Source organism: Triticum aestivum, chromosome 3B, assembly GCF_018294505.1.
Source record: "Triticum aestivum cultivar Chinese Spring chromosome 3B, IWGSC CS RefSeq v2.1, whole genome shotgun sequence".
In the NCBI taxonomy this organism is placed as follows: Eukaryota; Viridiplantae; Streptophyta; class Magnoliopsida; order Poales; family Poaceae; genus Triticum; species Triticum aestivum.
Window position 1 is genome coordinate 654770646 of NC_057801.1, and position 13184 is coordinate 654783829.

Here is a 13184-nt window from a genome sequence, read left to right on the forward strand (position 1 = left end):
GATTATTATTTGGACGTATGGGATTCACTTTCTTGCAAACAAATGCAAATCCCCCTTTTTATAAAAAAAACCCCATTTGATTTTTGAATTGATTCCAATCAATCAATCATTTAGGGAAATTTATTAGGGCTTTATTATCATCTAGGTCTTGCTAAGGATAACCTTATGTCCAAAAAAATATTTTAATTTTCAACCTATTTTGGGATTCCAATTTGTTCCCTAAACCATGTAGGGTTCATTCCGTTTCTCCCAAATTTCAAACAAGGGTTTGAATGTGGCCATAGAGTTCTTGACCGTCTAGGTGAATTCAAAAAAAGCCAACCATAAAAATAAGCAAACAAGTCAATCATCAAGAAAAAATGCAATTCCCTCTGAAATATTTAACATACCAGATTTGGGAAAAATTTGGGATGTGACACTTTGGAAACTATATTGGATGAACTTTACCTCACAAATCTCCTAGCCTGATGCAATGATGTTGCATTGGTCACACACATGGACAATATAGCGTGATCTGACATAGAGCATCCGCATTGTTTCCTTTTAGGTGAGATGCATTGATAGAAATATGTTACGAAATGAAGGGGGAGATAATCTTGGGGTGTGGGTGGACTAGGGTCGGCAGTTTCACTATTTTAGAGAACCGCACCCCTTTTCCCCATTAAAACCACGCTTGTCGGGGGCTACATTTACACCACACACACACACTCTCGCTCCTCTTTCCCACACCAGATCTCCTCGCCCTCGAGTTTTCCGCCAGTTTGGCTCGCCGCCGCAGCACCTTCGTCCGAATCCATCCACTCCCGCACTCATATGAGGTACTAATCAAGGATCCACCCACTCTTCTCCTCGTCATCGCAATATTTGACGTGTTTAATGTGCGTTGTTTTTATGACAGATTTTTTGCGAAATCATGCGGAGTGGATCTGGGATAGTAGTGGTTTTAAGGGAGAATACAAGTTCATTTTCTGTTAGGTGGGGAGGAGCACTTTAATTTTTGTTATTATGATTCACCGATTTCATCTGTATGCTCGTTGCAACAAGGATTTTGGGGGCTAGGGTTTGGTCGGGGAGGGGTGGGGTGGGGTGGGAGGATGCGGGATCTGACCCGCATGATGAAATTTTTGTCGATTGGGAAGCAGAGTGGCTCAGTCTTCAGGTTCTAGTCTTGTAAAGATGTGTTTGCGAATTAGTAGAGTTAGGGGAACAGGAGACAGGAGATGATGCATGTTTGTACGGTGGTTGGGGGAAGTGCTTGGGCGGGCGGACATGTATCTTGGTATCATCTACCCATGATTTCTATCTGGACCCCCCCCCCTTGGTGGTGAGTCACACTTTAATTTTTGTTATTATGATTCATCGATTTCATCTATGTGCTCGCCATGACAAGGATTTTTGGGGCTAGGGTTTGGTCGGGGAGGGGTGGGGTGGGAGGATGCGGGATCTAACCCCACATGATGAAATTGTTGTCGATCGGGAAGCGGTGTGGCTTAGTCTTCAGGTTCTAGTCTTGTAAAGATTTGTTTGCAAATTAGTAGAGTCAGGGAAACATGAGACACGAGATGATGCATGTTTGTGCGGTGGTTGGAGGAAGTGTTTGGGCGGGCAGAAATGCATCTTGGTATCATCTAATCATTGTTTCTATCTAGACCCCCCCCCCTTGATGACCTCCTATGATTTTCAAATCCTTCAATTTTTTTTATTTTCCTCTCGTTGAAGGGACATATATATGGTTTACAAGTTTTTTGATCTCACATTATTGTTTCCTACTAAAAGTATCACAGGCGGCGATAGTTGATGGAATAAAAAGACGGCAGATTCTCATCCACATAGACCAACACCAAAGGTAATTAGTCTATGCACACAACTACTTCATTTGCATGCTTTATTCACATGCCATTGGCAAATATGTGACATTAAATTAATTTCTAGTTCGCTTATGTGTGTCCTATTTTACATAGATTCCATGGCAATCTCCCTAGTACACCCCAACAATTTTTATTTGCTCATGACTTTGTGACTACGCATCATATATGACAAGTTTTGTTATCCACATATGGATTCGTGTTACCTATGAGACACATTTAACTTTTTTTTGTGGTATTTTTTTGGTATGAAACACAATGTCATTCTCTACATATGCATGCATAGCAACTTCTTCCTGAATTTTTTGGTCAGACAATTAATATCTCTCAAATTTTTTGTAGTGTCCTTATATGGTATTTTCTTCACGTTCTCCCCATGTGTGCATATTGTACATTTATCTCGTGGCACTCCTTTGCAAAGGGGTGGTGCTTTTCTTTCTCTTGAGGTGTGGATACACATTGACAACTTTGTTGTTCATAAATGGATTTACATCTTTGTTTGGCGTGTGGCAAGTTTTGTTTACTTAACACTATAGGGCCAAGCTCCACAACCAAACTTTTCTTTCATGCCACATGATTTTGCTGATTTTTCACGCATACCCTCTCTAATTTTGCATTTTCTTTCTCACTAGACATCATGTCGAAAAATTAGACATTGGACATCAATGACTTGAAATAAATATATCTCATGAACCTTTCGTTGTATCCACATGAAAAAACAAGCTTATTTATCAGATGATAAAGGCAAACACAGAGGTTGATGGCTCTTTCAACAATATGCACGTAGTTCATGGAAATCTTTGCACAATTAACATCTCAACTTATACTTATATTATAGTAGTTCATGCTCACATGTCATGGCAACTTTAGTTGGGCCAAGTACTGGTAGTATCAACTTTTTTTGCCCAAGTCACATGGGCTGCTTCATGATAGGGTTGTCTAGGGGTGCACTCCATGTTAACTATATTATTTTGCAATTTAGATGGCAACTTTCTCTTGTTTCTCTATGCAAACAATTTTTTCCTCATCTTCGCCATTTTTCACTATTGGTCTATGAATGCCAGTGAACTACATCTTCTTCTTGGGCATATACTACATCTTCTTCTGGGGCATATAGGGATTTAAGATATGGAATGATCTCAATACAAATCTTACTAGTTCTACCGAGGTACATTATTTGGTCTTGTGTTCTTATCCATTTCCTCTAAGTGCACCATTCGACTATGTGCCATTTTGGAGTATGACCTTGCGTGTTTTCTTTCCCATCCTGGTATTTGTGTTTTTGGATATTGTCTGCGCAACTGCGAAAATAACCACGACACATGGGAACTCTCACACATGTCATATGGCAGTTTTATTTAGCAAAACATGGCAAATTATCCTAGCACGTGCATTACTGATTGTTGTAGAATGGAGGGAAACCTAATTGGCTTATGTTGATGGCAATCTGACACATACTTATATGCTAACATTAGACCACAAAACACATGTCAACTTTTAGATAATTATATGTCAACACTAGGTATTAACACATTAGAATCATTTGTTTCATGGGTTCTCTAGGGAAATTAGAGGGGGTGAAAACTTATCACATGTGGATGGAAACACTAGACCATGATACACAGCAGTCTTTTCCATACCTTTTTCATTTGACCCCATGTTTTTATATGGAGGGTAATTATAGGGAGGGTAGAAAATTACCATAACCTTAGATGACAACTCCAAAGCACAAGCCATAACAATTTTCATACAACATTCATGTTTCTTTTTTTACTTTGGAGGTAGTGGGAGGGGGGTTGGTGTTGATGGATAGTTGTATCCCTGTGTCACATGTACCACATGGGACATATATGCATAGGGACGTGTGGGTTCAAGGGACCCATACATGGGAGACCGACTTAATGGAAGGTGCCTCCCTCGTTTCCCATAAAGGAAGTCAAGGCCTTTCAAAACTAGGGAGGAGTCCAATTCTTGGGGACCAACATCACTGCTGGGGGTGGGGGAGGGCACCGCCACATTTCACATATACAAGGTCGTCTGACACCATGCAGAAGGACCAATATCTACACACATTGCAATCTGCCCATAGAAGCCACATCAATCCATGACATCCTGTCTAGATCGACCCCTAGAACTCGTCGAGTTGCCTCCCAACTTTCCAAAACCCTCTCTAAATCTCCGTTGTACTCTATATCAAGATTAACCCCATATAAGCATGAGTGGAGCTATTAGCCCCCCTAGGGCAAGGGGGTTCACTCAAATAACATGTGTGTCATGTACCGTAAAGAGGAACCAGGCGAAATTATCCTCGAATATTCCATGTACCCTCTTCTATTTTCTCTACAAGGATCTCCCTATGGTGACAGGGGGAGGTTGTGGGTTGTACAAAGGATGGGGGTCATGTGGAGTGAGGGGGGGGGGGTATTATGGGGGGAAACGATGTTGCTTCATCAATGGGGTATTAGGAGAAGCTATGGTGATCTATCAATATGTGAACCTGCAACACGTCGGATCAGGGAGGGAGAGTGGGGTGGTGGTGGTTGGGGTGTTCTTCTGAAGGAGGAAGAAACTCGTCATGAAGTCAGGATGAACCTAGAGCCGGATTTAGATCTAGTGGCCCCGCACTCACGCTTGCAGGTTGAAGAGTCCGGTCACAAGACTTCTCTATTGCCCGCTCATGGCGTAGCTCGTGGCTTGTTCTAGTGTGAATCATTTCTGCCACGCGTCGTTGCGCCATGGGGACAACTAACCTACGTTTGTGCCATATTTGCGTCCAATAACATACTCGCTTGAAATAGAGCAACGAAAATCATAGGAATTTTGTTGCCATTTAATCTGTTGAATAAGAAATGTTGTTCAATTTGAGTTCTAACCTAAAACATAGGAATGCTAAAAGATTACCATTGGATACTATATAATGAAATATACATGAATTCAAGACACAAGGAAGACAAAACATAAGGTAAGACCACATGTCTGATTTCCAGCAAAGTCCCTAGGGATTGTCAAATTCATAAAAAAAATCCGGTGAAGCATTTCTTTATTCCGAAAGATACCGTAGGAACTATTTATATAGGTATTTAGTTCTCCAAATTCCTAACTTTTTTGCTTTTTACCAAACGATGCCTAGAAGTAGGATAGAAAAACATTTTAACTGTTTACAAAAGTCAGTATTACATTCATTTCATGAATATCCATCATCATAAAAATGTGCCTATTTATATTTTTTTTGCGAAAAAGCACACATGTATTAAGCAGCACATGGCCCTACAAAAGCATCCTTAAAGAAAAAAACAAAGTCTTAAGGACGTCGAAGTCTTGTTCCTCATGTATCCATCGACGGCGAGCCATGAAAATGATCTAGTTGCCAGCTCTGGGCCTCCATCTCACTGGAGCCAACTCGTTAAAACTCATGACCTTGTAAAAGTAGTGACCGAGAAATCGTCGATGTAGACTAGAAGACGTCTGCGACCACAATCCGCGTAGAAAATTGCCGCACTGAAGAAGATAACACCAAAGAGGACCCGTAGAACGTCCCATGTTCGACCATACCGAGTTGAGGAACACGAACCTCACATGCTCCCCAACTAGTTCAAGACTAGACAACATCATCGGCCAGAGCTAATGCCGGAGAACCAAGATGTATAACCACATTATCGGCTTCATAGGACAAACGCCACCAAGAAAATTTGCAAAAGAAAAAGGCACACCACGAGAACTAGATATCGGCACACATGATCCTAAATAAGCACATTGGGGTTCCATGAACTTCCAGCTAGCCAGCATGCTGTAGGACATTATTCCTCAATTGAAACGGGCCGACGCCTCGCCGCCACAAACCATGAGACTTGCTAAAGAAAACAGGAGACAAATTGCCCATGCCGCTGCATGCCGGATTTGGTGGGCCTAATGTCGAGCTCATTGTCACCCAGGACCATGCACCGACGCCCTCTTCTTTGATGACCCAGCCAGGTTAGCCCACTATTTAAGATTGTAGCGCTGGATCACCAACGCCGCCGTCGAGCATCGTTCGTCGAAGACCGCACCTCGGCCATCTCCGTCCCTGACCCAAAACAACCCATCAACTCCGCCCTATCAGGCCCCTACAATCAGCAATATTTCCGGTACTACCAACACTGCATGGACGATGCATCATGATAGCGGCGAGACACGGAGAAGACGAGTGACAGCTAAGGGTTCAAACGTCCGCCTCTACCCTCTCCTACTAAGGGCATCTCTACTACTGACCTTCAGACCGCGCGGTCCGGACGTATTGTGCCATCCAGTGCAGGCCTGTATGGGTCCACCGGGCGGTCTGGACGTATTTTTTCCGGCAAACCGGAGACAAATTAGGATGGGGGGGGGGGGGGGGGCTTTGCGGGCGTATGGACCACTGCCACGTCCGTTCCTAACCGCTCCTACCACCTCTCCCCCGCTTTTCATCGAACGCTCGCGCCGCATTCATGCCGGCCCATAGCATGCAGCGGCCGCCATTAATGCCCACGATTTGACCGGCCAGGAAGGCGGCGCGGACGGTCGCGACCTGTCGGGCGTTGCCGCTTCAATTCGGAAGCCCCGTCCCGAGATACCAACTCCGGCAACTGCACCGCATTGAAGCGGGCTGACCGCCCCTTCCCCTGGCCTGGCCGTGACTATTTAAGCCGTTCACCAGCGACGCACAGTGCCGCATTCGTCACTCCGGCAGGTGAAGGATGAGTCGGCGTCCCCGCTGTGCAGCCGCGGCCACCACATCGGCGGCCGCGTGAAGAAGGAGTCGACGTCCCCCCAACACCTCCTCCGTGTGAAGGAAGAGCCGGCGTAGCCCCCGCTGCACAGCCTCCATGAGCGAACCGACGAGCCAGCGTCACCACCACGATGCCACTGCCGCCTGATAAAAGAGGAGCTGCTGCCCGCGATCGCGAAGGCACGTGGCCGCATCCTCCACTACCTTGGAGGAGGCAGTTCCGGCGGTGCCTCCGGCTCTCAGGCCATGGTATCCAAGGCGAAGCGCGCGGCGAGGCAGCAGGCAGAGGTGCGACCGGCGCAATGCCGGCCACTGCTCCGCATTCGTTAAGACGGACGTGGCGGCCATGGACAGGGGGTCTCTTTGTCGGCGGACAGATGCGGAGCAAAATTTGCGGCTCGGTATTGGAGATGTGTAAGCGTTTTTTTTCCTGTACAGAAGATTGGTACGGCCGGCTCTGCATGCCTTGTCTGTGGACACAAGTGCACTGTTAAACAGTCGCAGATTTGCCACAGAGAACCGGCGACTGCGGGCAGGAGGTGATATCTCCTTCGAGGCACGTACCCTGCACGCGTCGACTTATCCTCACCTGAACGCCCGGTCCTATCTCGTCTTCTCTAATCTCTACGGCGACACAGCTGACATGCATGACATGTCCCTTTTCGTGAGCAGATGTGTTAGCCAACTCTTTGATCGTGTGGAACGAGAACCGGCCACGCCAGTACGTAGTACATCAGCCGCAGAAAGCGAGTCGCAAGGTGCGGATAGCTTTTGCCATTCTGTAGCTAATCCACATATCTGCACCGAAGAGTACCCAAAGTTCCCCTGTTCCAACAAGCTTCAGGCCAAAGGTTCAGGCTGTAGGCGGCAGGTGCGTGGTTTGTCGTATAAATACTCTGGCATCAAGTAGATTCTGCATGGACCTCCAGCTTTGGGCGCGCGTACTGGCGCCGCTCCGCAGCTGGCCAGCACGTATGTACGGTGACCAAAAGGGCGACGGGATAGGGAGGCAGCTGCGACTGTGTGGGCAGAAGAGCTGACAAAACCCGGGGCGGAAGTAAGCAAGCAGCATGCAGGGGCACAGCTAGCTCGCTCGTAGCTACCCGTTCCGTTCCCCTACTAGCCTCGGAACTCGGAGCCCGTCTGGGAAGAATAGCGATGGCTCTGGAAAGCCCAACGTGCCGACGCGCCCGACACAGCCAACGCCAGGAGGCATGCCGCGCTACGGCACACCCAGCGGCACCATTTCCTTTCCTCACGTACGCACATGCGTCTCCCCCTCTCTCTCCAGTTAGTAAGGAGGGATGCTGCCTCCCGTTTCGCCACAGCTCCCTGACTCCCTCCCCCCACGCAACTCTACTATAAAGGTTTCAGCTGCAGGCGGTGGTGTCCGAAGCTGATCTGCGCGGCGGTGCTGCCGCTCGCGGCCGGCGCGCGGCCGGCTCTCCGGCGCTGAAGCGGGAGGAGGAGGTACGTGCGTACTCAGGCGGGCCGCGCGCTCTTCGCTCTTGTTTCATTCGGAGCTGTCAACTTTGCTCTCGTTCCACCATGCCATCTCCAGCGATCGTAGCAGCTTCGGCAACTTAGCGCCTTTGTTTCACCGCCGTTTTATGTTCGGGGTCGGAACGGCGGGGGGTGATTCTTGTGTAGCACCAGCCGAGGGTGATTCTTGTGTAGCACCAGCAGTAAATAAATCTTGAATCGCCCTGGTTGCTGCTTAAGTGCTTATTATATGCTGCGACGATCCGGTATTCCGGTAGGCTGCCTTCTCATCGGCTGAATCCTTCGAAATCGTGAAACCACAAGCCAGTCTGCGCTTGCCTGCACGCGCTGTACTAGTCATAGCAGTTTTGCTGGGGTGGCCATTGTTGGTGTGATGTGAGCTGAGCCATTCTTCTTGGTATGTCCTCGAGAACCGTCAGGTTGCCGCTGAAAGCGAGCCCATGTCTTTTTCTTCAGACAGCGAGAAGTCATGTGTTATCATCTGTCGACTCTGTCTAATTCTTCTTTTCCATACCATACCACCCTGTCTGATTTTTCTTTTCCACACCATCCTGGGGAGGAGGGCTCTATCTGATTTTGCTTTTCCATGCCATCAGGTCGACTCTTGTCTGATTAATATCTGTCTTCCATTTGAGTAAAGTCTGGTTAGTATCTGTCAGTATGACATTTTTGTAGTGTTAAAAAAAAAAGTATGACATTTTTGTAGAACACGGAAGAGTCAGTATGAGATTAGTATATAAATATATATATATGTGGGCTTCTAACAGGCCCACTAGTGCACGACAAATTCTGGGCCTAGATTCCCTCTAGATGGTCCAGGCCCAAAAATAAAAGGTAGACATGCATTTTCACATGCATGCCTGACTTTCTCAGAAAAAAAAAGATGGATAACTGACTTTTTTTCTGCGTGTAGACTGACTTTACCTTTTGTCACCTATCTATTTTTCCATTTTTGACGACACCACCTTTTGTCACCTCCCTGAATTGAAGAGCACCGTGCCGTAACAATCCTTGTACTAATCCAACCCCCGAATTAGAAACGGTGATCTTGGCAGCAGTAGGCAGTAGCAAACGGCCACACACGGTTTACTCATATCCTTATCTCTCACGCTAACGCGCGTAATGCTCAGTCGTCGGGCAGTGGGGCGTCTCGGCGGCGGCCGTCGTCGGCTAGCTATTGAACAATACTAGCACGCCCCTCGGGTTCGTCTCGTACACCAGGCGTAACTCGTGGCCACGTTTGGCGCTTTGGCAGTACCCTATCTATCCAGTACGAGACGAATTCTATCTACTGTATCTATCTATATCTATAGCTCACCTTTTTCATCAATCACGTGAATTTAATTGCTATCTAGTGCTTTAATTGATGCTTATCTCTTGCATGCTGCAGGCTATAAATAGAGGGCGCGGTGCACAAGGCTGAACCACACACACCACTACCCACAAGCAAGAGAGTTCGTAGAGCGAGACCACAGTGGTGAGGAGACATCGGATGGCGTCGGAGATGAGCAAGGATGTGAAGTTCTCCGAGGAAGAAGTCACCTCGCACCCGCGCGTTCTCGAAGGTGAGGAGCAGACGGTGGTTGCGCCGGCACGGCAATCGTCCATCTTCGCGCTGACGCTGGACGAGTTGCAATACTCTGTGTGCGAGGCGGGGCACAACTTCGGGTCCATGAACATGGACGAATTTATGAGCAACATATGGAATGCCGAGGAGTTCCAGGCGGCGACCGGCGGTGGCTTGGTGGGCATGGAGGTGGCTCCTGTGGTGGGTGCTGGTGGAGGCGGAGGTGGCGGAGATGCAGGAGGAAGCAACCTAGCCCGGCAGGAGTCGTTCTCCTTGCCTCCCCCGCTGTGCCGGAAGACGGTGGAGGAGGTGTGGGCTGAGATCAACAGGGAGCCCCGCCCGGTGCATGCCCAGCCTCAGGCCGCGCGACCCTCACAGCAGCCTCCTGTCCAGCCACCGGTTGTGGCCAACGACCGGCAGGGGACCCTAGGCGAGATGACGCTGGAGCAGTTCCTTGTCAAGGCCGGCGTGGTCCGTGGATCTGGCACCGGCGTCCAGGCGCCTATGCCGGTCGGCATGGTCCATGGACAGATGAACCCCGTGCAGCAGGGGCAGCAGCCTGGCCCAATGATGTACCCGATGGCACCAGCCAACGGTATATTCCAGGTGATGGGCGACGACATGGGGTTCATCCCCAACGGGTACGCGGGGATGGCCGTGGTGCCGCCGCCACCACCTCCTCAAGGTGGGGTCGGTATCGTGAGCCCCGGGTCGTCGGACGGGAGGAGCGCCATGACGCAGGCTGACATGATGAACTGCATGGGCGACGTAGTGATGATGGAGAATGGTGGCGCCCGAAAACGTGGCGCCCCGAAGGATCAGTCTCGCGAGAGGAGCATCGAGCGCCGCCACCGCCGCATGATCAAGAACCGTGAGTCAGCCGCACGATCGCGTGCCAGGAAGCAGGTACTTACCTTGCTGCCAAAATTGTTGTTTTTATGCAATGCCATTTCTGTAACGGTGGTAACAATATTGGTGACACTTGCACTCCCTGTTTCTAAATCCTACAGGCTTATACCGTGGAGCTTGAAGCTGAACTGAACCACCTCAAGGAGGAGAACGTGCGTCTGAAAGCTGAGGAGGTACGGAGCTACTGACCAGTGAAAATTATGAGAAAATTCAGTTTGCATATTCTTTTCAGTTCTTACCGTTACTAAATTGTTTCATTGTTTTGTTGCAGAAGACAATTCTGCTGACTAAGAAAAAAATGGTATGTACATTTTCCCACCATCACCTGGAACACTCGCCACCACTTGCCAATTGCTTATGCCAATCTAATCTTAAAACAGTTAATGTGTGCATGCTGATGAAAACACCTTGTGCCCGTGATCTTTTTTTCTTACAGCTGGTGGAGCAGTCCAAGGAGAACGTGAAAGCCAAGAAGGGTGGCGTCCTGTTGCGGCGCTGCGGCAGCTGCATCAGGTGAAAGGAGACCTGCCATTCAGCTTCCATAGCCATGCTAGCAGGAGGATGAGAATGAATTGTGGTTACCTTTCCTTTCTGGAGCGGGGTGGTATCATAATTTACTAGTAGTACCTAAAACCCATAAGGATCCAATGTCAGTGTTTATATGGTCAAGCAAGTGAACTTGTGTTGTCGTTACTAGTGAATTTGTTTGTCGGTGGTATCATAATTTCTACTAGTAGTACCTAAAACCCGTAAGGATCCTTTACCAGCTGGTGGAGTACTGTTTATAGGTATATGAGTTTGTCAGAAACTTTGGACAAATGGAACAAAAGAAAATTAGCAATATGTTGATGTGTACTCGATATGTGTGGTACATTTCTAATGGGTTCTTCGCCTTTGCTCTCTTCTGAAGAAGTGGAGATGACACATGAGTTCAGTTTAGTCACATAGGCGCACTTTGCCGCATTGTTGAAATTTGAGCCATTCAAATATTTTTTAAATTCAATGAAATTTGAGCTTTTTAAATCCAATGAAATTTGAGCTATTCAAATAAGAGGTCACACGGGATCCCGTGAGACTTGACGGTGGTCACCCTCTGCCGTGGCTCACTGCTTGAGGGTTCGGCTAGCCTTCAGTTGCACTTTCTTGTTGGCCAACGATGACATCGATCATCAACCTTCATACTTTTACGGTTGTGCATCGGAGGCCAGGGGTGATCCTCTTTTTCTCAGAGAAAATCCTCCTACACTTACCATCATTGGCAATTGCTTGCAAGAACCTAATTGCAAGTCTTAAAACAGTTAATGTGTGTGTGTTGATGGTAACACCTTGTGGATATTTTTACAGCTGGTGAAGAAGATGGAACAGTGAAAGGAGAATGTCAACGCCAATAAGGGTGATGCCCTGCTGCGGTAGCTGCATTTGGTGAACGGTGACCCTCCATTCAACTTCCATAGCCTTGCTGGCTGGAGGAGGAGGACTTGAATCTGGTTGTCTTGTGTGTTTGATGCAACTGCAACGACAATTGTGGTGTCGATAGTAGTTACCTTTTCTTTTCAAAGCGGGGGGATATATTAATTTACTAGTGGTACCTAAAACCCATAAGGACCCAAACATCAGTGTTTATCTGGTCAAGCAAGTGAACTTGTCTTGTTGTTCCTGTTTATAGGTGATGATGGGTTTGTCAAAAACTTCAAACAAATGGAACGAAAGAAAATTAGCAATCTGTTGATGTGTACTCCGAAAGTCCCTTCCTACTTCGGAGCTCATTTGAGCTCGGGATTAACAATAAATTCAACCAAAATTTAAAAACTTCAATAAGTCTGAATTTTTTTGGGTATAAACTTTGACAAATGTTTTGGTGCTTGCAAATTTCATCCCGAAATAACATTCGTGGAAGTCATGGCAAAAAAGAACAACACTCCAAAATGCTTTTGAAAATAGCATTTCCGGAGCGTTGACTTTGTTTTTTACCATGACTTCCAAGGATGATATTTTGGGATAAAATATGCAAGCACTGAGTACATTTGTCAAAGTTTGAACCCAAAAAAATTCAGAATTTTTTGAATTTTTTACTTTTTTTTGATTTTACTATTCATTAGAGAGCATATGAGCTCGGGACTAGATACTCTGCGTCCACTGTACCCGGTGTGGTCCATTTCCGGTGTATGTTGGAGTCATTGCCTTTTCTATCTTCTGAAGAAGTGTAGATAACACACGAGTTGAGTTTAGTCACATAGATGCACTTTGTCACGTAAGTGAAATTTGAGCGACTCAAATAGTTATCAAATCTAGTGAAAATTCAGCTATTCAAATCAGTGGTCACACGAAATCCCGTGAGAGTTGATAGTAGTTAGTTTTTCTTTTCGGAACGACATGGTATATAGTCATTTACTAGTGGTATCTAAAACCCATAAGGACCCAAATGTCAGTGTTTATCTGGTCAAGCAAGTGAACTTGTGTTGTTGTTATTGTTTATATATAGGTGATGATGGGTTTGTCAGAAATATCAAACAAACTGAAGGAAATATGCCCTAGAGGCAATAATAAAGTTGTTATTTATATTTCCTTATATCATGCTAAATGTTTATTATTCATG

General features: G+C 46.8%; 1 protein-coding gene across 5 annotated transcripts; it reads left to right on the forward strand.

Annotated features, from left to right (window-relative positions):
* Positions 1-649: 649 nt before the first annotated feature.
* LOC123071489 (bZIP transcription factor ABI5 homolog) lies at positions 650-11443 on the forward strand. 5 transcript variants are annotated; one of them, XM_044495063.1, is made up of 8 exons: positions 650-818; positions 899-975; positions 1777-1846; positions 2930-3033; positions 9503-10585; positions 10690-10761; positions 10860-10889; positions 11025-11443. In XM_044495063.1, exons 5-8 carry the CDS (start codon positions 9605-9607, stop codon positions 11103-11105), a joined length of 1164 nt encoding a protein of 387 aa, XP_044350998.1. In that variant the 5' UTR covers positions 650-818; positions 899-975; positions 1777-1846; positions 2930-3033; positions 9503-9604; the 3' UTR covers positions 11106-11443. The 5 variants fall into 5 exon arrangements, with proteins under 5 accessions (XP_044350998.1, XP_044351000.1, XP_044350999.1 ...); XM_044495065.1 differs by having other exon boundaries at positions 1785-1846; XM_044495064.1 differs by lacking the exon at positions 2930-3033.
* Positions 11444-13184: the final 1741 nt, after the last annotated feature.